This window comes from Tiliqua scincoides, chromosome 7 (genome assembly GCF_035046505.1).
Source record: "Tiliqua scincoides isolate rTilSci1 chromosome 7, rTilSci1.hap2, whole genome shotgun sequence".
In the NCBI taxonomy this organism is placed as follows: Eukaryota; Metazoa; Chordata; class Lepidosauria; order Squamata; family Scincidae; genus Tiliqua; species Tiliqua scincoides.
Window position 1 is genome coordinate 1,569,661 of NC_089827.1, and position 24,355 is coordinate 1,594,015.

Below are 24,355 nucleotides of genomic sequence, written 5' to 3' on the forward strand. Positions count from 1 at the left end.
CAAGGGGTGGAGGGGAGGGGCGCACGCAGGAAGGCGAAGCGGTGCGGTTCCTTTAAGGCGGGCTGGGGGGGTCGGCTGCTGCTGCCGGCGCGTGCGAGGGAGGGGAGGGGAGGCCCTCCCGGCTTGTGCAAGGCGCATGCGCTCCGCGGGCAGAGGAAGAGGAGGAGGCGCTGGCGGGCGCGCGCCCTGCTCTCCATCCGCGGCGCAGCAGCAGCCCCGCTTGCCAGCCCTGGAGGGAGCGGGCGCCGCCTAATCGCCCGGAAAGGGGGGGAGGGAGGAGCCGCAGCCCCCCTGCCCAGCCCAGCCCAGCCCCGAGCAGCAGCGGCGGCGGCAGCAGCAGAGCCGGGCCGGCCGGCCGGCGCCCCCTCCCGCGATGGGCAACGAGGCGAGCCTGGAGGGCGGCGAGGGCTTGGCCGGGCTGCCCCCCGGGGGCGCGGACGGAGCCCCCCCGCAGCAGCCGGGGCTGGAGGCGGACCTGAGCCGGCTCAGCGCCGAGGAGCGCCGCCAGATCGCCGCCGTCCTGTCCCGGGCGCAGCAGGGGCTGCCCGAGGGGAGCAGCAGCAGCAGCGCGGAGCCGCCTCCCCTGCCCAGGCACGCACGGGGCCGGAGGGGGCGGGCGAGGCACCGGGTGGAGGGGGCGGGGGCCACCCTTCCCCGGCCAGGATCCCTGTGGGCGCCCCAATCCCGCTCCCTCCTGGGCTGCCCCTCCCCACCCCACCCCTCGTGCCAGTGCCAGTGTCAAGCTGCAGCCCCCCCCCCGCCATCCATCCCTATATTCAGCCCCACCTTGAAGGCTCCTCGCTCGGCTTCCCCGCTCAGGTGACTCCAGCCAAGATGGAAGCCTGCAGAGCTCCCTTCTGGAGAGGGCTGTCCTGGGTGGGGAAGAAGCCCCGGCACTGCCCAGGCTGCGAGGCCTCTCTCCAGGTCCGTGGCCAGAGCTGCTGCCTTGGCCGGCCGTTGGGTGGTCCTCTCCTTCCCAGGGTCTGTGCATGGCCAGGTGTGACGTTCAGGGGAGACCTGGTCTCTCCCCTCCCCCTTTCTGGTCACCTGCAGGGATGTGTGGTGGGTGGGGAGGCAGGTGAGGCAGAGCCTCCCCACCGGAGGCCGTCAGAAAGCGCCGCCACCATGGGAGGTGCACAAGCACCCACAACCCACGCGCTCTGCTTCTCTGCCTTCCCTGCTCTGCGCGTGGGTTGTGGGTTTGTGCACCTCCCACGGCGCTTTTGGAAGGACTCCGGTGGGGAGGCTCTGCCTCACCTGCCTCCCCACCCACCGCACAGCCCTGGTCTCCTGATATGCTGCCAGAGATCACTTTAACTGGGGAGTAGTCATTGCTACTGAGCACCAGACATCCCTCTTCACCCCTGTCCGTGGTGCTGAAACCGCTCACTCTTTTGCAGCATAATACACACAGGGCTGCTTGAGGTATTTCTTATTCCTGTTTTTTGCAGTGCCTTTCGAGGTTCCCAAACATATCTCCTTTTCTTCTTAAAATGATTTTTTTTTTAAAGTAACCACCTCACATTCTATTCTACAGATTCCAATTAAGCCATTTCTGCCCAGTGTTGCGTATACACAACACAAATCAAATGTGTACACTAATGGGCTGGGCAGAAATGGGTTAAATTACCAGTTATGCCCTGACCCCACCCTTGGTAAATATAATGCAAGGCTTATCCAATTAAATTTTGGAACAATGAAAGGACTTGATGCAGGGCTTCAAAGGACTAGAGAGGGGCTATAAGTCAGCAGTTCACCCACCTTCGCATTTATGGGTTTTTAATGTTTCTCCATATTTAGTCTTTAATTTTGCACACCAGTATGTATACCCAATTTAATTGCCCACCCTGAAAAAAGAGTCACCCACCCATCTCTGGAATCCTGACTGCAGGCCTGACATGACGTTGTGAAATGAATTTAACGCACTATAACTATATCCTGGTTAATATTTACCATCGCATTCTATTTTAAACTGTAGTTCATCTTTTCATTTATTTGTTTACAGCTTCAAGGTTTTTAAGGGGTAGATCTGCCATTGCTTATGGTACACACATCTGTACACATTGTGTGGTATACATTGCTGGTGGTACACCATTTTTGGTGTCTCATGTTCTGTGTTCAGATGAGTTTTGGAGACTTTCCTAGGGTGTCAAACTGGACCCTGAAAAGGCTCAAACCAGCCTCTTGAAGAATGTCCAGCATTCGTGTAATAAATTGTGTATCTTTTGGTGTTACGGTTGTGGACACCTATTGGGCAATTCCCAGAATAACTGTGGTTTTTGCTGGAGCATAGCTCCATTTCTGAGAACACTTTTAATGCATCTATATCTTTTTATGTTTGTGAAAATGTCTACATAAAAAGCACACTTCTAGTGCAATGTTTTCTTCACAACACAATTCTACAAATGTGTACTTGGAAGCAAATCTGATTGAGTACACTTTGTTTTCTAGATTTGCTGCTTAGGATGGCAGTCTCAGTAGTAAAACTGACTAGATCTGAAGGGATCAGGTTCAGTCAATTAATTTTTCTGTTAATCTGTATGAGATGAGGAAAGCAGCTGCACTTAGAAATGGAAGGAACAGGCCGGACAAGTTTTTGTTCTCCTCAGTGAGGCTCTCCACATACACTCATCATGCTTGTACCATTATGAAGCCAGTGATGCATAAATAACCATTTGCACCCGGCCCCTAGCATATAGATAACATACAGCTAGGATCTGTACTGTTCCAAAATACATTAACAGCCCAATCCTATGCAGGTACACTCAGAAGTAAGTTCCATTATGTTCAGTGAGGCCTTCTCCCAGGAAAGTGTGCATGGGATTATAGCACACAAAGTCAATAACTGTCACACTACCTCCCGTATAAAATAATCCTGAAATTGTTTTTGGTAATGCGTATCTATTATATTGAAGTAAATATTTTTCCAGTCTGATCCATTTCAATGAATTGTCTGTATACAGTTGTTCCCCATATCTGTGGATCCCATGTCCACAGTTTCAATTATCTGGAGTTCAAAAATGCCCCACCCCAGTGTGCCCATTACTTATTTGTTGGCGTCTGAAGCCTTCCTGAGTCTTTCTGGCTCTTTGCATACTATAAAATGAAAGTAGGAAATGCTCACAGGAACCAAGGCAGAGAACTGAAAAGAATGTGACACTGCGCTCTTTGAATTCTGTGTGGTGTTCTTCTCAGTCCTCTGCCTCACTTCCTGTGAGTGCTTCCTGCTTCCATTTTGTAATAAGCAAAGAGCTGGCTAGATCCAGGAAGGCTGGAAACACCAGCATGGAAGCAATTGTTGCAACGGAGTGCATTTTTGAACCTTTTTGTAGGGTCCCCTTTTATCCATGGTTTCTGTATCCATGGGGGGCAGGAACATATCCCCTACAGATATGGGGGAGCAACACACTGTTATTTACTTATTTATTCATTCCATATCTAGTATAGGATAGTCCTTGAAGGCCTGGGTATAGAGGTGGTATTTCTTCTGTGTCTGGAAGTATACAGTAAGTTGGCACAGGGGCCAAGTGGTAAACAGGAGTGGGTGGAACAGGGAATGGAGGGGGAAGAGCCAGGCAGGGATGGGGGTGTATCAAGGATGGGAAGGGGATAGTTATCAGTGGCAGCAGCTTTGCTGATATCCTATCCCCCTTCCTGGCCTCAGTCCACCTACCTGGGTCCACTTGGACTTGCACCAGGAAAATCACTGGCTCTGGTCCGAGAAGGGCCATGGGGCAGTGGAGGCTTATTCCAGAGTAAGGGAACAAGTATTCCTTTCGCTGGAGGAGATCTCTGGGACTGCCCACTGTGCAGGAAGCAATGTGTGCTCCAGTGGCCTTGCTGCATTGGTAGGGGAGGCTTTCTATAGGATTGGGCTGACAGTATCTGGTGAGGCCTCTGCCAATTCCTCCTTTCAATCAAATATTGTTACTGATTTGTTTGTTTGTTGCTGGTTAATGCATTTTGTTAAGTGGGAAGCAAGAACTGGTGCCCAATGGGATATATTGCACCACTGCTTTGTGTAAAATACTGTAATGGCATGAATTGGCCTGTAATGTGGTGCCAGACAACCCAGTGTTTTTGTTTCCACATCTAGACTACTGCTGAAGAGCAAAACTGGACTCCTCCAGTTAGGAATGTGAAATGGTTTGGACCTCCACCTTTCAAGGCTTTTATGACTTTCACATCATTAGAAATGTGTCCCTTCATACGTTGGTAGCAGGATCACAGCACAATCCTATGCATGTCTACTCATAGAGGTTTATATTCAATGGGGCTTACTCCCAGGAAAGTGTGTATAGGATTTCAGACTAAGACTGTAAAAAAAGTATACTGCATTGACTGCAATGGAATTTACTTTTGAGTAGACATGCATAGGATTGCCTGTAAGCAATGCATCTGCCATATTTTTTTCCTTTCTAACTTCAGGCCATGGTCAGCTAGCAGTTGTGTTTGATAACCTTTTTGTTTTACCTTAGACTTTGGACACCTTCATGTCTAAGACATTTTTGAACAATTCTTAATCATTTAAATGATTCTTAAACTTCCTAGGGACTTTATGTACTTATTTATACCCCACTTTTTTCCCAAATGGACACCTGAAGCTGCATCTTATGTGTATGTATGTTTTGATGGTCTGCACTGGACACATCCCAGAAGAGCTGCAGCCATGCTACACAAATACAGTATTTACAAACTTATTGTAGAATGAGTTTTGGTAGGTAGGACTCTTAAGGATACTGTCAAAATGTTTAAAATCAATGTGTTTCTAATTCCATTTAAAGCTTATAAAATGTATCGTATTAGTGCATACATTTATTTCTTTTGGTGGAATGCTTTAGAAAATGTCGTGTTTCCATCCTTGGCTATCTACAGTCAGGAATAGTGACTAATAGTCTCTGTAGACTATAATAAAATGAATGCCTCCGTACATTTTGCAGAGATTGCTAGGGTTTTCTAGAAATGCTGTTAGGTCAGTGGAAAAGGAGAGCCAGAGGGTCTCAATTTTTGAGCAGTACTTATTCTTAAATCATGATTTCATTTTTAAACCAGGCCACTTGCTTGGTAGACTTGACTTTCCATTTATACATAACTTCCATGGGGCTACACAAGAATGTGACCCTGTTCAGAGATGGGTGCTTAACAAGGGATGATGTGCACTTGTGAAATAAAGTATCCCATCCCATCTCATCAAACACCAACAGTCCCAGGTTTTGTATCCCTTTGTGTATAAAACTTTTCAGCATATACAATCCACTCTTGATTGAGATGTACAAAATTATGCAGGGGTCAAATAGAGTGGATGGAGGGATGTTCTTTTCCCTCTCACACAACATCAGAACCAGGGGACATTCATGCAAATTGAGTGTTGGGAGAGTTAGGACAGACAAAAGAAAATATTGTGAAATTAGTGTGTAATTAGCCTGTGGAACTCCTTGCCACAGGATGTGGTGATGGCATCTGGCCTGAATGCCTTTAAAAGGGGATTGGGCAGGTTTATGGAGTAAAAGTCCATCACAGGTTACAAGGCATGATGGGTATGCAACCTCCTGGTTTTAGAAGTGGCCAGTCTCTGAATGCCAGATGCGAGGGAGTGGCAACAGGATGTAGGTCTCTTGTTGTCTTGTGTGCTCCCTGAGGCACCTGGTGGGCCACTGTGAGATAAAGGACTAGATGGGCCTTTGGCCTGACCCAGCAGTGCTCTTCTGATGTTCTTATGTTCGCACCTTCACTTTGAGGGATCAAGTTGTGTATCTGCTTGTCTGTGAGGACTGCTAGTATTCTGCTACTCCCCTTTTTAAATTGGGGGAAAAATTTGTAAGTTTCTAGAAGGAATTCAGTGTGGAACCTTGTTGCACAGTTCTAATTTATGGGGGGGGGGTTAATTGTAGCGAAACACCACATATTTGAAGTACGGCTCTGTTGAGGAATTAGGCGTTTGCGGTTTCATAGGCTTGACAGGCAGTGGGCTGAGCATCACTGGTTACACAGCTAGTTTGCTTTGGTGAGTTTGTGAGAGTTCCAGTAGAGGAAAAAAAGCAGTACTGGAAAATCAATACAACCAAAATAAAAAATGGGATGGATTCTGGATTTGAGTGGTGTGTCTTGAAAAATCTCAGGCACCCTGATCCTAACTAAACTCCACTGCACCGATGCAGCAGCATGATGTGGGCTCTGCTGCATCCTGCAGGGGAATTTCAGCTGCTGGAGGTCTCCTCGAAGTAAGGGGGCATTTGTCCCCATGTCACAGGGTATGCCATGGCACCATAATAGGTCAGCTCAGATCTGCACCAGCAATACTGCTGGGGCACGTCCACATTGATCCTTGTCAATGGATCAGGCCCAGGAAGGGGGATAGGATACAACACATGCTGGCACCACTGATCCCGCCCACCCCTCAGGACCAGTCTACCCCCCTGCCCTCTTCCACTCCTCCCTGCCCTTGTACTGGACTAATCTGCTCTAGTGCACGTCCTTGCAGCCAACAGCGCTCGCAAGAAGGCTCTGGTTTTCCCACTGGCACACCTAACCTTTGCAGTGTCACAGAGCTCTTTACACTCTTTTCCACTCTTGTTCCATCTGTTGGCCTGCTTACAGCAGGTGGGTCCACTACCTTCAAAAAGAGCCTCTACCACAAGGGTAGAACCAGTAAGGGAGTAGGCACCCTGCCCACTGGAGAGGTCCCCCAGACCTCCTTGGAGCAACTGGCCTTGTGGGCTGCAGGAATAGGGTAATCCCTGAAGGAGGTCTTTCTTTCCCTGACTTCCTGGCTCCTGTCCACTCTCTGCCTCTCCCTTCTGCTCTGATTTCTGCTCTGTGTTTATCTTCACCTGCTTTTCCCTCCGGTGCCCTCCTCCTTTGCTCCTTGCCTTCCTGCTGTGCTGTCCTGCTGTCCCCACTTCCCCCACAGTGTTCTACTTACTGTCTCACCTCTTGTCTCCTCCACCTCTGAATTCTCCATCTTCTCTGCCTTTCCCACCCAAACCCCTCCACGGCCCCCTTCCCTGTCCGTCTTCCTCCCTCTGCTTAAAATCTGCCAGCAAACAGGAAGGAAGAGAGATGAAGGTGCTCGTGGTAGTAGTGTGCATTGTGAGGAGTGCAATATTGTACTTCTGTAGTGGCAGCCCTCATAAAGTGTCTAAGCGCCTTTGCTGCTCTTTGTTCCTGTTTGAAGAATAGCTCCGTTTCCTGCTGCATCAGAACAAAGCAAAATGGCTGCCCTTTTTTTGGTTTATTTTTTGTTGCTGCCTCAGAAAAAGTAAAATGGCTTCATTTTTTTAACCCCCACCCGCTCTGTGTCCCGCTTCTCAATCTGGTCTTTTCCCCACCCCCTACCAGAGCAGCTATCCTTGTATATGTCCTTGGATATATGGTATGCTCTGTATGAAGAAAAAGTGCTTATTTCTAGTCATCAGCTGCTTAGTGGCAACACTTCAAACTTCAGCAGGCACAATTAATGCTGTTCACCCCTCTGTATGAAATGAGTTTGACACCCTTGGCTCTGGGACACTCTCGTAGAAGAGAGTGAAGAACCTTCCAGAAAAAGGCAGCTTCATGGGTGTGTTGAAGGCTGAGCTACTAATTAAGGGCCCAGCCCTGAACTCTCTCAGTGCTGGAGCTGAGCCCTGGTGGCTGCTCCAGTGCTGGGTGCTGTAAGGCGCATTTACAGCACATAGGGCATAGGGAGCGCTTGTGCTGGGCCTGTGTCAGTCAGGCACCAGACTCAGCACTATCAGGAGGAGGACACTCCGCTGCTGGGGTAAGTGAGACTGCTGGGTGCCAGTGTGGCCCTGAGAGGCAGGGGGAGGAACTGGGGCAGGAGGGGGGTGGGGCCGACAGAGCTCTGCCGTATCCTGAACTCTGTCTCAAACTGAAAAGCCCAGCGTAGATTCCCTCAAGACTGCAGCAGCAAAAGAGCCAGCGCAGACTTGAGAAGCCCCGTTGCAGAAACTTCCTAGTGCCTGCTGGATACAGTGGCAGCCGCTTTGGCACTGTTGCTCCAGTGGGCGCTGGGCTGGGCTGTGATTCCCTTGCTATTGTTACACGTGACAAGTTGTTTCTAGTTTGTATGACTAGTATAAGACGTTTCCTGATGCAAATCTGCAGAGTTCTCCAGTTTTGCGTGGGATGGATAGAGTTGATGGAGGGATGTTCTTTTCCCTCTCACACAACAGCAGAGCCAGGGGTCACTCACTAACATTGAGCGTTGGGAAAATTAGAATAGACAAAAGAAAATATTTCTTTACCTGTTGTGTAATTAATCTGTGGAACTACTTGCCACAGGATTTGGTGATTATGTCTGTTCTGGATTGCTTTAAAAGAGGATTGGAGAGATTCATGGATGAAAGTCAATCCCAGGTTACCCACCATGAGAAGCAGGCTACCCCAGAATGCCAGATACAAGGAGTGGGCACAGGATGCAGGTCTCTTTTTTCCTGTGTGCTCCTTGAGGCATCTGATGGGCCCCTGAGAGATACAGGAAGCTGAACTAGACAGGCCTTTGGCCTGATGCAGCAGGGCTGTTCTTATGTTCTTAAAGTATATTTGGAGAGTACTTTGCTAGAATTTCAGAATAGAACAGTCTTGGAAGTTTTCCAGTAGTAATTGAGTATCATAAGGATCATGCCCGTTGAAAATACTAACCAATTAAAATTACATTTTTGGCATTTGGAGAATTTCAGAGCAGTGTGCTCCTACTATTTATATGACAGTAGTGCTTCGTTTCTGATGAAACTCTTAATTAAAAATTATGGCAAAGTCACTTTGTTTTTATTGTTCTTGGAGCAAGAAATTAATAGGTTAGATGTAACGAATGCTATTTTTTTAAATTAACGTGCAATGGGGAATAACGTCTAAGGACATGTTGGGCTCTATTTAACTGTAGATGCTAGAAAGTGTAAAACATAAATCACAGTGGAGGTGCTGAGAAGCCTTGTGTGCTCAAAGGAGAAAAAAATACAGGGCATCGCAACCTTTCAGCTCCAACACAATGTAACTTTACTACACAACGGAATTTCCTTCTGGCATTTTTCAAGAAGGTAGCAACTGAGAGAGAACTCTGTGTTTCTGGTGCACCTAGAGTTTATCATATGGATATTTGTCAATCTCTGTTTCAACCTTTTCTAGTTCACTGAGAATTAAAGGAGTATTTCATTAGCTTTTGCTTAATACATGCTATTACAATTTTGGCTTGATACTATAGATTTTTTTCTTAGCAAAGAGCCTTGGTTAACCTATAGGTGCTTCAACTGATAAACTGTTGAGTTTTAAATACATTGGACCCTCCACATCTGCGGGTCTCGTATCCGCGAATTTAACCATCCACAGATACAGAGGAGCTGTGAGTGCCTCCATAAATTTCTGCAGTTACTTAACTGAAGGTCTCTCCTGGATCTTGCCAGGCCAGCAACTCACCCTGTTGGCCTTTGTGTGCCATGAATGGCAGACAGAAGCTTCCGGGGTCTACTTCTGGTTTTTTGGAAGTGACTTCCAGTTGGACCAGAAACAGCTTCCGGAGGCTTCTGCACGCCGTTCTGAAGCCCGTAGAGGCCAATAGAGTGGTTTGCCAGCCTGGCACCACCCAGAAGAGGCCACCAGAGTCTCCAGGTAACTAATTGTGCAAGTTTTGAGTGTGGACCCCAGCATCTGCAGAATTCCTTATCCATGGGGGGAGGGGGTCTGGAACCAAACCCCCTCAGATAAGGAGGGCACATTGTACATATCTGCATATTATAAGTATGCACAATTTACCATGTTAAATGCAGCAGACAAATAACGTAGGGTCTCTCACTAAGCATAACTTCCTCTTCATGTTGGTTGCTGGAGGTACAAACCAAGTCACTTGACAGACCACAGTGTATGACTGAGGGGATTTATTTGGCTTTGTGGGTCAACAGGTTTGTTCGGGCTTATGCCAGTGGAACAAGCATTCAGGTGGTGTAAGGCCCTTTGCAACTGTTGCAAAATGCAGGACGTCGGTCATCCTGGCCTGGCCAGCTCTGCAAGCAGTGAGCAGCTGGGTCTGTGCACCAGTGGCCAAAGGACTCCCACTGGTATCAGTAAGTCAGCACAGGAGCTGGGGGGGGGGAAGGTGGGGAAAGGGAGGAACAGAGTGAAGATGGGGCTGGTGAGGAATGTGGCAGTGGCATCAGCAATATCCTTTTCCCCTTCCTGGCCTCCATCCCCTGATCCCAGTCAGTGTAGACTTGTGCCAGTTGACACCACTGGTGCAGGTCCGAGTAGAGTCAGTGAGCTGCTGCAGGCTAGGGCAAGGGATTGTTGGCAACCTTCAGTCTCGAAAGACTCTGGTATCGCGCTCTGAAAGGTGGTTCTGGAACAGCGTCTAGTGTGGCTGAAAAGGCCAATCCGGGAGTGACAATCCCTTCCACACCGGGAGCAAGTGCAGTCTGTCCCTGGTCTGTCTCCCTGGCTGTGGGCCTTCCTTCTTTGCCTCTTAGCCTCAGACTGTTGGCCAAGTGTCTCTTCCAACTGGGAAAGGCCATGCTGCACAGCCTGCCTCCAAGCGGGCCTCTCAGAGGCCAGGGCTTCCCACTTGTTGAGGTCCACTCCTAAGGCCTTCAGAGCCCTCTTGCAGATGTCCTTGTATCGCAGCTGTGGTCTACCTGTAGGGCGCTTTCCTTGCACGAGTTCTCCATAGAGGAGATCCTTTGGGATCTGGCCATCATCCATTCTCATGACATGACCGAGCCAACGCAGGCATCTCTGTTTCAACAGTGCATACATGTGATGCCGAGAATGCGTCGGAGGCAGCGCATGTGGAAAGCGTGAAAGCGTGGAAGCGTGAAAGCGTGGAAAGGAGAGGGCAAGGGAACAAATGTTCTATTACTCTGAGGAGGCCTCCATGGCCCAAAACTGCCCCCACAGGATACAGGACATGGCAGACGAGGAGATCCTGTGGCAAATGCCAACATCTTTGTGTCTCAAATCTGCTTTTGGATATTACACATGTGGCATATAAAAATGCCCTTTACGTGATGGGAAATGAGGATAATATCTGTTCACTGATTGAAGACACTCATTTGGCTTTAACTGGTCCAGGGTCAGAATGTTCTGGATCGTTCTTGTCTCTCTAAGAACCTTAAGGACGCACCGTATTTCTGATATTTACAGAAGTCTGTTTTTGTGTACGGTGTTGTTAACTTGTGCTTACATCATTTCCTTTGCAGGCACCATCAGCTTGAGAGCAGCCACCATCCGAGGCAACCAGGCAAGCCTCCGGACCCCGGACCCCCCACTCTGAGCAAAAGCAGGACAGTAGATACCTTGAAAACAGAGCAGCGGGTGCCCGGGAGGAGCCCGTCTTCCACGAGTTTGAGACAGTCTAAATCCAGGACTGATTTCAAAGAGGAGCAGAGGTCGAGTATGATGCCCAGCTTTCTCTCGGACGCCAATCCGTTTGGCGCGGTCACGTCTGTTGTCAACAAATTCAATCCTTTCGATTTGATATCTGACTCCGATGCAGCCCAGGAAGACGCCTCTAAGAAGCAGAGACCTGTCCAGAAGGAGCCAGATAAGCCCAGCCAGGAAAAGGGGCCTGCCAGGCAACCAACTTCTCAACAGTCACCAAAGCTGGCAGGTGCGCCACAGGGGGCTGCTGCCAAGCCAGCCCCGCAGAAAACAGGACCTCCCAAACAAGCACAGCAGCAGCAGCAGCAGCAGCAACCGCAGCCACAAGGGGTGGCTAAGCAGCCCCCGAAGCCGGGAGCCGGTCAGCCAAAAGGTCCGCAGTCGGAAGACTCAAAGCAACCACAAGGGCCGCCAAAACCTCATCCCCAACAGTCAGAGCCTGCAAAACCTCCTTTGCAGCAGAGCCCTGGAAAACCTTCACAACAACCACAGGGAGCAACGAAAGCCTCACCACAGCAACCCGATGCGGCTAAATCATCACCCCCTGCCCCTGCCAAGCCGGCAGCTCAGCACGGGATGCCCCCTGGCAAGCGGCCGCCTCAGCAACCAGGTGAGCCCGCAAAGGCTGCCCCCCAGACAGCAGGGCCCGGCAAACCACCATCGCAGCAGCCAGCGGGTCCTGCAAAACCACCTACTCAGCCGGCAGGTTCTGTCAGACCCCCGTCCCAGCAGCCGGGAGGGCCTGCAACGGCATCCGTAAAGCCAGCTGGACCTGCAAAGCAAGCACAGCAACAGGCAGGTCCCGCAAAACCGCCCGATCAGCAGCCCGGGCCTGGAAGACCTTCCCAACCACAGGCCGTGGCATCTCAGCAGGCACATCCCCCTGTTGAGTCCATCCCAAAGAAAACTTTCTGCCCTCTTTGCACCACTACTGAGCTGCTACTGCACACTCCAGAAAAGGCCAATTACAGCACCTGCACTCAGTGTCAGACGGTGGTCTGCAGTCTGTGTGGGTTCAATCCTAATCCGCACATAACGGAGGTGAGTAATTTTAAGCGCTAACAAGATATGAATCCACAATTTAAAACAGAAGGTTTAAGCGAAGGAGTTGAGAAGTTTAGGAACGGAAGTTCTTTATGTATTTGTCAGATGTTGATTTGTTCATTCTATAACTGATTTACGAACTGGGGTCAGTGGCATAGCTAGAGGGGGTGCAAAGCCCTGTTTTGCAGGGAGCCTCACCATGGCTTGCCCCTCCCCTTCAGAGCCAGGCATACACCTCCATTTTTCTCCCACTGTCTGACTCTGAGGGGGAGTGGCTGCTTGTATGCCATGGTGAGGCTCCCTGCAAACTTAGTGCTTTGACCCCCCTCTAGCTTTGCCACTGACGGGTTCTGGGGTCTCTTGGGAGCTCATAAGAGGTTTCTTATTGCTAAGATTGTTAATGGCAAGCAAACTGCTTAAAGGACAGCACACCTGTCATTTCTAATCATCTCTTGCAATGAGGTGCATGCGCGCACGTTGGGCACACTCTCAGGTTAGGATTGGGCCCTGAGTGCCTGATCCTGATGAGGTACAGGCCAGCACAGGAGCTGAACTGCAGTGTGTGTGATGACTTGCCAGTTCTTTGGTCCCTTAATTAAACCAATAATAATATTGTGTATGATCTACTGTGACATATTTATAACATTTACTAACCTCAGGAGGCATTTTAACCCACAGTTCCTCCTTTATATGGAATGAAAAGCGTCCCTTTATGCCGCATCACATTAAGAGGTAACAGACAGATCATGTGCTTGTACTTTTGCTCAGAAGTGATGCATCAACTTGCCATTGGCTTGGGTACATGCATGCTGGCAGATGTGCACTCCTCCCCTCCCCCCCATTGTTAAAGAGGAGTTGGCTATCTCTCCCACCGATTCCCCAGGCTCTTTCAGCCAGGGGACTTAGTAACAACAGTCTGTGTAGAATCGGAGAGTGCCCAAGAATTGTCTAGTGCTTAGGCACCCAGTGGGAAAACACACCAGCCACCAATCTCAACCAGGGCAGCTCTTCGAAGCAGAACTCTTGAGCAGCCACTCTCAGCTTGAGAGTAGAGTGAATGAGCACCTTGGAGGGCTTGGGGTTAATGGTGGTGTTGGACAGGTGTGGGTTAGCCCTTTGATTCCTTCTCTGCCTGGCCGCTTCTTCACCCTACATCAACGGCAGTATATTCATCCCTCATTCGTATGTGCCTTAATTTCACTACTTCCTGGTTTGCTCAAGCACCATTTTCTATGACAAAAAACAAAACAAAAATCAAACAAAACAAAAAAAAACTGGAATTTGAGTGATCTTTGTAAACCAAGCTACCAAACATTTGTCTGATCTCTGGTTGATATCCTGATTTGTAGGGATTGCTCAAACCACAGTTTCCCAGGTCACTAAAGGTTGCTTTGGTGTAACATACTCAGGAAGATTTGAATTAAGGGGCAAGGAAGAGAGGAGGAGAGTGTGAAGGAGGAAGCACGCAGACACACAGCTCATTCGCTGAAATGTTTATGTCTAAACAGGCCATATGGTTTGATGCAGGATCACAGGCTCTTAAGGTTTTTAAGAGATTTTAAGTGTAAGACTGGTTTTAACATTTAGGTATTCAGATAAGATAGCAATTAGACTAGTTTCAATAAATAATCTGAGTAAACAATATATTTTGCAAATTAGATTTTTAAATATACCCTTTCAATATGCTGTTCTGTTAGAAGTTATCTCTTGTGCACTATAGCAGTGTTCTTCAACTTGTGGCTCATGATCCCAGTGGGGTTGCAAAGCCTCATTTTTTGGGTGGGGGGGGGGGTCATAGCAACCTTTCGAAGTCTGTGCAAGAGCGGCTTGGATCCAACTCAATCATGGTCCTGCCTTTTCAAAATTGAGTTTTCTTTATTTCTATTAGTTCTTTCTATTATTCCAGCACAACCTCTTTTTGCTATCTTGTCCCACAACTCCTAAGGTTGGCTCTGCCCAGACTACTGCCTCATATGGCTATTGTGAAGACACAAGAAGTAGGGGGAAACACAATGGGCTGCTAGGGGGTGTGGAGGCACAGGGGTGGGGTTGGGTGGGTTGGTTCCTGGAAGTTGGTGGGACCAGCAGTGGGTACCCAGTCTCATACTTGATTGATTGTTTGGGGTTTTGGCATGAAAAAGGTTTAAGATCAGTGTACTGTAGAGTTACAACAGACATGGAAACATCATCATACATTCAGGAACTATACATGCTACTCATTTCTAATTGTAGTTTCATCTAATTCACTTTAATTAGAAAAGAAGGTGCGAAAAGAAACAGTGAGAGCATTACCGTTGTAGTAAATTTTTCCACTCTAAGAGAAATATATTGGCTTTCAACGTATTTCATTTTGGACTCTGAGTGAAAAAAAAGTTGTCCTCTTTCCGCCAGCCCTCCTGTCTCTAGACAGGCATTTAATTTCCACAGAGAAATGCAGCCCATTAAAACCAAATCGAACATTGAAATTTACACATTGCTTGATTGCATGCATATGCAAGAGGCAATCAATCTGAATTTCATATTAGATCATACGCAGATAGGGAACATGCCTTGATGCCCCATCGCAGAGAGGAAATGGTTTCATAGAGTGTTCCCGAGTTCTCCCTTGCCTTAATTGTATAGAGGAGCCCTCCTCCCCCCGCATACATGCCCCTTTTTTCATTTGTTGCCAGATTGACCCTTTGGGATTCATTTGATGTTCCCTTAAAAATCAGGCTTCCATGGGCATGTACAAATATCATATGGGCTCAGGTGGCATACCTACAGGGAGTGCAAAGCACTAAGTTTTACAGGGAGCCTTGCAGTAGCATGCAAGCCGTCCCTCCCCTTTGGAGCCATTCTGGGCGGGGGAGCAAAACGGAGGTAATTTCTCCGCCCAGAATGATTCCGAGGGGGAGGGGCCGCTAGCATGCGGCCGCTAGCATGAGGGGCCGCTAGCATCCTTGTAAAACTTAGTGCTTTGCACCCCCTCAAGTTATGCCACTGAAGTGCTTACTATAATAAAATGTTTATGAGGAACAGGTCCTTAATCCTTAATTCCAGAAGACCCTGATGGCTTGAAGGTGTAACTATTCTAGGCCTTATACTGGGCCAGTACTCTTATACACAAGCCAGTACTGGTTGTGATCAGTTAGGGGTTCAAACCCATGAAGGTCACATTAGGAAGGACTGTAAAATATAAATGTTTATTGCAAATGGATACAGCACCCTGTATTCTTAGTTTTCTGCGGAGAATCTCACTGGTTTTGTTGTCAAAACAAAACCAAGGTTCCGCATGCTGGAATTTTCTTGGGACTCTGCAAAGTTCTGTGTTCCCTATAAAGGTGTGTCTCTAAATTACAATTTTCCCTTAGGATCTGTGGGGGACTGGTTCCAGGATCCCCCATGGATACCAAAATCCATGGATGTTGGAGTCCTAGCTTAAGGTGAAGTGGGGGAGAGAGGTTGCAGCAAACAGATTAATACCAGCATAATAGCTGGTGTAGATCTGAGTAGACCCATAGGAGTCCAGGCAGCATCTGAGAAGGTAAGTAAATGTTTCTTTATTGACCTCTTCCTGCTGGCCTGCTCCCTGGCTAGACTGTGGGATGTAGCAGAGGCTGCGTTGATAGCACTGCACCCCGCAGGCCAGCCAAGGATAGGATTAGGCTGCCAGTCTTTTGGGAACTTTCACTGTCCTCTTGGATTATGGGCCCAAATCCTAACTCACTTTCCAGTGCTGGCATAGCTGTGCCAATGGGACGTGTGCTGCATCCTGCAGTTGGGGGGCACTCACGGAGGCCTCCTCAAAGAAAGGGAATGTTTGTTCCCTTACCTCGGAGCTGCGTTGCCCTTATGTCGGTGCTGGAAAGTGGGTTAGGACTGCGCCCTTACTCCTGTAAGTCTTCAGATAGCCCTTACTGGAGTTTAGGGGTTTAGTGTGGCCCTAAGTGTTTAAGGAAAGCCTAACCTTTCCTCACATACTGGTACATCTTGCAAATTTTAGAAGAGTGCCCTTGAGACCTGATGATTATGTCAGAAGGTCTCCTGGCCTGTCTGAACTAGATAAGCTTGAGGGTGTACCATCTTTTCAATGATATACCTCTGATCCCAGGTAATGGAAAAATAGTTTTTCTTAATGCATCCCCCTATTGTCACAAATACTCCTATCTCTGATCAGAGACTCTGTTAAGGTCCAAAGGCAGAGGTCTTCTTAAGGGGTTTGAGTTCCAAGGCATATTGCTGTATATCAAGGGTGGCCAACTTGCTTAACATAAGAACCGCATATAATAAACTTCGGACGTTGGAGAGACACAATATTTAAGAAGCACTTAAATTCTTAATTATATTTACTCACCAATGCACACTTTTCCTTTCCATTGTCGTGAAACCCCCTTAGGGGTGCCTCGTGGGACCTGTTCGTTCTCTGTCCATAAACATGAAACACAGACACAGACTGCAGCTTATTTGCTAGCCAAAGCTGAGTCAGCTCGCCTCAGAAAGCAGCACCCAAAATGGATCAGACAGTTATATACTTCAAACGCACACAGGTGGTAGTTGCAAAGAAATCTAAATATTGTTCCATATTAGCTCCCCCGCTGCACCAATCTGTAGAATATGCGTGAGTGTTCTGATAAACCTCTCCACTTCCCCATTGGTTTGTGGCCAGTGCAGTGTGACTTTTACAATGTTTGAATCCAGGATAGTCTGAGAATTGAGCAAACTGTAGGTTTTGGAAAGGTGGGCCATAGTTCCTTTTTCCCAGTAATACGGAACAGCAGTTGGCATGTGAAAAAAGAATTCTCTTGTTTCCAGGAAACTCTTGTGAGGGTCTCAGATGTGGTGAGAAAGTTATGCCACACTGAGGGCTTTTGGAAATGCAGCTCAAAATGGCTGCCGCCGCCACACCTCTTCATCCAGAACTAAGGTTATGCAGGGCGTGAAATGGTCCCTGTAGTTGGGTAGCATAAGTAGCCTAGGTGGGCTTTATGAGCAGAAGGTACAGGTATCCCAAAAGAAAATAAATCCTGCCTGTTGTGTGCGGGGAAAATCTGGTTTAAGAATCAGTTATCCAGCTCTAATTGTGATTCTCTTGCCAGTGGGGCAAAGGAAATGAATTCTATTCTTGTTTTTATGCAGTTGTTAGTACTTTGAGGAAAGCTGCGGAGTTCTGTTAAATGTAAACCCCTCCCTTCAGAAACTTGATTGTATGAATAATTCTCCGTGTTTCTAGACTTGATTCTCTTTCTCCTTTTTATTTTGTGGTCTTTGCCTGGGGTTCTTTATCATTAGTGTAGCAGAGTCTGGGACAAGAACAGGATGAGGAACACAGACGATGATGAATCCTTTAGAATCTTCCTTGCCCTTTTGGCCTAGTCTAAGTCCTGGCTTCGTGTGATTAATTCCAGGCATTCTTAATACTGGCTTGCATCAAGTAGTGGCTTAATTATGCACTTTACAGTTTAAAGGGAGGCCTGAAATCTGCTCCAGGCCTCTGGTCAGATAGACTCCCCTGACCATTCATTCAACTCCTCAAACACTGGAGTGGGGCACTGAGGGACCTTTCAAGCGGCTGCGGCACCAGTTCGGAAGCTCCCCCACTATAAGGAAGTGAAGCGCTTCCATGGCACCCGAGGGGTTCACCCTCTCTATTATAGCCCTTAGTTCAGGCTGCAGAGAACTGCCATTTAGCCACTGTTTTTGTTGCAGCCAGAACGGTGGAAACGTCTTTCACTTCCTTCCCTGTTCTTCTAGCTCTCCCCTCCTTCCTGCTGCTATCCAGTCCCCAGTTTTTGAGCCCCATTCTCCCTGCAGAGGTCTTCTCTTCCCACCTCCCCTTCATACTTGTCCCTTTCCCTTTTGAGGATTTCCTCTCCCATCTGTCTTCCCTTTTCAGATAATGTTTTGTCAACTAACTTTCCAGTGCCAATGCAGGTGCAATCCAGCCCCAAGATAAGGGAACAAATGTCCCCTTACCTTGAGGAGGCCTCTGTGACTGCCCCCCTTCCACTGCAGGATGCAGTGGCCTCTGGGCAGCGGAACACGGACCCAGCACTGGAGCTGACCCAGCTCAGATTTGCACTGGGCTAGCTCCGGTGCTGAGCCCGCAGTAAGGGCTTGCACGCATGCCTTATGGTGCTTTTGTGAGAGTGTGTGGCAGCGGTGAGTCAGCAGGGCTCTTGTTAGGGCCCCAAGTCTCCTAAAAGATCAAAACAACAATCTGCATTGCAAAAAGATGTCAAATCAGCCATCTGCCCCAGTATTTCTGTTGCCTGGCAACTGTAACTTACTACTACAGCCAGGTCATGTGATTTGGGATGTTTTCTAGGTAATCACTAGAAGGAAGTGTAGTTGATTCCATTTTAGGTCAGACAGGTTAATCTCTTCTATCCCAGTAATATTATTTATCTTGTAGTGTGAAGTACAGATGAGAAAATGCAGTTTCACTTTGTGCAGTGTTCTGTTTTTTCTTTTTAATTATTTTTTGTATGAGTTGCTATTAAATCACATAATTAGGGTAGAACAAATATCATCCCAACAAAGTTTATTGATACATTTTTAAAATGTAAAATGTACATAAAAATGTAAACAAATAAACTATTCTCAGATTCAGCCATTTGCCTAGAGTCATATCTCAAGAAACTGTTCAAAATACTTCTTAATACTACTAACTGAAAATTCTTAGTCCTTGTTAATATCTAGAGCAGCAGTTCCCAAACTCTTTAGCAGTGGCACCCACTTTTTAGAATGATAATCTGTTGGGACCTGCAAGAAGTGACTTCATGAAGCAGGAAAATTTTTAACACCCCATATGACAAAATTTAATTAATTAATTAATTACAATTACAATAAGTATAAGTTTAAAAAATTTATTTAAAATAAAGAATCCTCCTAACCCTCCTAAACAGTTGCTGATCTGTGTAAAAAAAAAAAAAATTCCCCAAACATCCCAAAGGCTGCAATCCTATCCATACTTACCCAGAAGTAAGCCCCATTGACTGTCATTGTTAAAAGCATATATATAGTAACCAGTTAAAAGTACAGAACTGTAACGTTTCTCCAAATGCAGCCACATACCATGGTAGCATTAAGTCTAGTAGATTAAAAGTGAAAATACACACTGAAATATACACACTGAAATGAATGGGGACCTATCCAGTGGGCCCCAACCCATAGTTTGAGAAACGCTGGTTTGACCAAGTTTGACCAAAGTTGAGCTGAACACATATGATTCTGCTTAGCCAGAGGGGTCATAGTGATACTGCCTTATTGTAGCTGTGTTGGCCCAATTCGGCCTGCACCTAGCGCGTTGTTTGTGTGTCCTTAAGAGCCAGGACAGAAGTTGAGTCAAGGCGTAATGGTATCAGTATTGCTGCAGAGGTTCTTGTGCAAGGATTCCCAAAGTGTGCATCCCAACACCTTAGAGCAGGGGCGTCCAAACATTTTGGCAGAAGGGCCACATCATCTCTCTGACACTGTCAGGAGCCAGGGGAAAAAAGGAATTAATTTATATTTAAAATTTGAATAAATTGACATAAATGAATTTATCAGAGATGGAACTTATATGAATGAATGAAGGTCTTGCAGTAGCTCAAGGCCTATAAAAGGGCTTGCAGAAAGCAAGGCTGGCCTTTCCTTCACTGCCACTGCTGCATCACAGACATGAAGCAGCAAGTAGTGGAGAGAGCCCTCATCCCACAGCTCAAGGGAGAGGTCAAGGAGGGTAAATGGCTGCAATCAAGCGGGGAAGCTTGACCATCCAGCAGCGAGGACTACGGGGCCAGGCCGTGCCAGGTGCTAGGCCCCTCGTATGAAATTGGCCTGCAACCCACACCTTGAGAAACACTGGTGTATAGGACAGAAACCTAAATGAAATTTTATTTGTGGCTGCTGTACCTTGACAGGCTGCTTCCTATTCTAGCGGAAGAGGCAATCTAGGTCTTGATATGTTTGGTGCTGTGACTCAGGGAAATTTTTAGGGGAATTGAGGTGTTTCAGTGAATCAGCATTATACTGATCGCCCTCAACACAGGTACGCATCGTGCAAGTGTTTTGATGCCTTTATCGCTCCATTATTTTGACTGTTAGGAGAGAAAGTGCAGTAACATTTGAACAGATATTTCAAATTAGGAAAATTGACTGGCAGCCAGGGTGTCATCTCCTGACAGCCCAGCACGGCATCCGGCAGACATCTCAGCAGGGATTATGTATCCTCACTTCAACTCCTGCTCTTCCATACTTTTCCCCACTGGAGGGATAAACGAGACATAGGGATGGAGCAGAGAATATAGCAGAGGCAGACTTCCTATGAGTGACATGCTGTTTGGAGCCGTGGATGATTCCCAAAGAGCAAGTCTCACAATCAGAACAGGATTTCCACTTGACTCCAGACTCTCAACAGACTCAGAATTTATATTCTTCTTTATAACCTTCCAAATATATCTTATCTTCTTACAACACAAAGGGACACTCTCTTGAAATTAAAGGGGACTGTTTAATTAAAAAGAAAAATCTATTTATATTGGCTTTCAAGCATTCTATTAAATAAAAGTTGTGCTACTGCTGTGTGGTATAGAGGAGAGCAGGTATCTCAGATGGATATTTTGAACTACTGTTAGAAAGTAGTACTGTTCCCTTCCCTTCCCCCCCCTCCCCACACACACACACACACAGTGTGTTGGTGAAGGATTTTTGGGTGTTTGTAGTTGAACACTTTTTAGTTAACCAAAATGTATTGTCTGAACTACTCGCTCTGCACTGTTTGTTGAAGGCAAATAATTTTGAAAATAATGAGTATTGAGCATATTGGTTAAGCACTGAAATACTGGTACTGGTGAAGTTTCTGGAGAAAAAAATGCAATAATCCACTTGTTTATTTGTAAAATCAAAGATGAGCAAGCCCATGTTCCCTCAAACATGCAGTGTGGGGTTTTTTTCAGCATTCAGAATGTAATTCAGTTTGGCTATTTACTGCCCTTTTCTTGTTCTTACAGATTAAAGAATGGCTCTGCTTGAACTGTCAGATGCAAAGAGCTTTAGGCGGCGACTTAGGTCCAGCTCACGGCCCTAGTCCACAGCCCTCTCCACTCAAACAAAAGGCACCTGCTCCTGCTGCAGCAACCAAACCACCTTCCCAACCCCAGCAGCCTACCCCGAAGAAAGATGTTCCTCTAAAACCTGACATTATCCAGTCACCAGAACACAAAAAACCACCAACACAGGGAAAACAGCCCACTGCCACCACTTCTCCACCTGTAAAAGCAAAGCCTCCTGTCGCTGAATCTCAGGCACCCCTTGAACCCACCCCAAAACCTGACCAAGCCAAGCCGGCACTGGTTGAAGATAAACAAAAGCAATCTGATGTTCAGAAACCCACAAGTGATCCTGTGCCTCCCCCTTCATCGTCAGATTCCAAACAAGATTCACACGACCCCAAAGCTTCCTTGGCTCAACAGAAAACCGAGCACCCTCCGAGGCAGGAGGCTTCCAAATTGCCTCAAGACACACCTCCACCTGTCGATAAAACCGCTCCCCCAGATTCTAAAAGTGCACCTCAGGGGTCTCAGCAAAAGGCTGACCCCAAACCTATTTCTCAGGCTGGACCCAGATTGGACGCTAAAGCTGAAAAGCAAGCAGAGGTGAGAGAGTTGCCTAAGAAAATGCAACCCCAAGCAAGTCCTAAACCAGATCCCAGGCAGGCCCCTAAAGGCCAACAAGCCCCTGCAAGCCCAAAACCCACCCAAGTCCAGCCACAAGCACAGCCCCAACAGCCTCCAAAAACACCAGAGCAAGCAAGGCGTCTTAACGTGGGGGGTGTCACAGAGGCCCCCAAGCCTCAGCCAACGACTCCTCAAGAATCGGTTACCGGGAAGCTCTTTGGGTTTGGTGCTTCGATCTTTAGTCAGGCTTCCAACTTAATTTCCACTGCAGGCCAGCCAGGAGCTCCACCACAGGGCCCCCCTCCACCTGGACCCCCCTCAAAACAACCCACTCCTCCCACACAGGCCCCCACCTCGCAGAAGGATCAAATCCGTCAGGCACAACCGTCTCCCAAAACAACACCCGTGAAGAAGGAAACCAAGCCCCCCCTAGCAGGAAAACCAGAGCCACCCAAGACTGAAGGTGTCTCCGCTGTGAAAGAAACAGGAGCGGAGAAGAAGCCACTGACTGCCACGGATGCCAAGCTGCCGGCTACAGAGGCAAAGCCCAGTGGTGTGCCACCGGCAATGGTGCCATCCTCGCCACTGAAGTCTGCTTGTCCTCTCTGTAAAACTGAACTCAATGTTGGTTCTAAAGATCCTCCCAACTATAACAGCTGTACAGAATGCAAGAACGTTGTGTGCAACCTCTGTGGGTTCAACCCGATGCCGCACATCACAGAGGTAGGCAGCGCTTTCTTTCGTGTGATTTCTTTCATGAACTCGTTTCATAAACAATACCAAGGAAATGTCTGATTATTCTTCTGTAGGTGCAAGAGTTTGCCAATCGTTGAATGATCTTATTACATTTTATTTCCTTCATAAAGGTGAGCTCAAGTAGCTTTTGTTTCCTTTGATACACTGGATCAAGAAGCAACTTCATTTATCGTATAGTCAGAACGACTGCAAAGGTACCAATACAAAGAGGACAGTAAAGGTAGAGGAAGGAGAGAGAAGGTTACAAGTTGTAATTTATGTGACTGTTTCCGCCAGGTGTGTTTGCAGGATTCTGTGCTCTTTATTCACTTATCAGAAGACAAAACGATGGAATCTTACAATGTGTTGCCTTCTTGATATTGGAGACCTTTCCTTGTTGAATGGAGTGTATGAAAAGTTACGTAGCAGGCTTACTGAATGTGTAGCTTTCCTTTTTGCATCCCCCCCCCCCATTTATCTTTGGGAAGTGTAGCAAGCAGTGGTGTAGCTAGAGGGGATGCAAAGCGCTAAGTTTTGCAGGGAGCCTCTCTGTGGCATGCCAGCGGCCCCTCCGCTTCCCCTTCAGAGCCATTCCAGGCTGTGGGAGCAAAGCAGAGGCACATGTCCATAAGGCCTCCCTGGAAAGCTCCCAGAAGGTGTACACCTTCATTTTGCTTCCATCACCCAGTATGGCTCTGAAGGGGAGGGGGAGGAGGCCACTTGCATGCCACAGTGAGGCTCCCTGCAAAACTTAGTGCTTTGCACCCCCCTCTAGCTATGCCACTGCTTGCAAGTTCTAAGCAAAATGCTGCACTGTGAAATTAACTTCTTGCTCTATTCCTTGTCAAATTTACCATGCTCCATCTTCCCAGATCTTGAGGCAAAAACCAACTTGTAATTCTGCAACTGCTTAAGAGTTTCATAACTCTTTTACTGAGAGCAGCCTTTCTTGAAAGATCCTCTTTGTGTCTGGCAGTTCATTAATATCATCCTTTATTTTCTCCTCTTCCTATTACTGTTAGTTTGAACTTGTGGACTTTTTTCATTGTCAGTTTTCTTTTAATGGTAGACTAATTAGTTTGCTCTCATTCTGGTAGGTTCTGCTTTGAATAATGTCTTTCTTTCCTTTAGTTTTGTGATTTGTGAATCTTCAAAGCTGTTCATATCAGTGTCATGAGTTGGAATCATGCACCTACAACACTAGAGATAGACTAAGCTTTTGGATAATTTAAACCCACTCTACATGTTTCCTGGAAGCAGACAAAAGAACATCAGGTGATGTTCTGAGCACATGAGAGAGATCAGAAATGCATCTCTTTTGTACAAACATGCTTGCACTAAAGAAGCCTTTCAAAGAGAAAAACAGCCTCTGTGTGGAGCCAAGAGAATAAGAGGCTGAGCTGGTCTAAGATGAATGTAACTCCATAACATGTGACTAATTTGCATGTTACCCAAGAGTGCAATATTTTAATGCCTTCCATAAAGACGGGAAGGTTTTGTTTTTTGCTTAGCCTAACAGTCTGATAGATAATTTACTTTAGTGCCTTTTTTTTTCCTAAAAAGCAAATAGC

General features: G+C 47.2%; 1 protein-coding gene across 1 annotated transcript in view; it reads left to right on the forward strand.

Annotated features, from left to right (window-relative positions):
- The first annotated feature begins 373 nt into the window (after window positions 1–373).
- The window catches only part of PCLO (piccolo presynaptic cytomatrix protein), a 172,868-nt gene continuing 148,886 nt past the window's right edge, over window positions 374–24,355 (forward strand). The window contains exons 1-3 of the mRNA XM_066633427.1: window positions 374–591; window positions 11,187–12,408; window positions 21,384–22,772. Of these exons, the coding sequence (XP_066489524.1) occupies window positions 374–591; window positions 11,187–12,408; window positions 21,384–22,772 (2,829 nt within the window). The remainder of the gene's footprint in view (window positions 592–11,186; window positions 12,409–21,383; window positions 22,773–24,355) is intronic.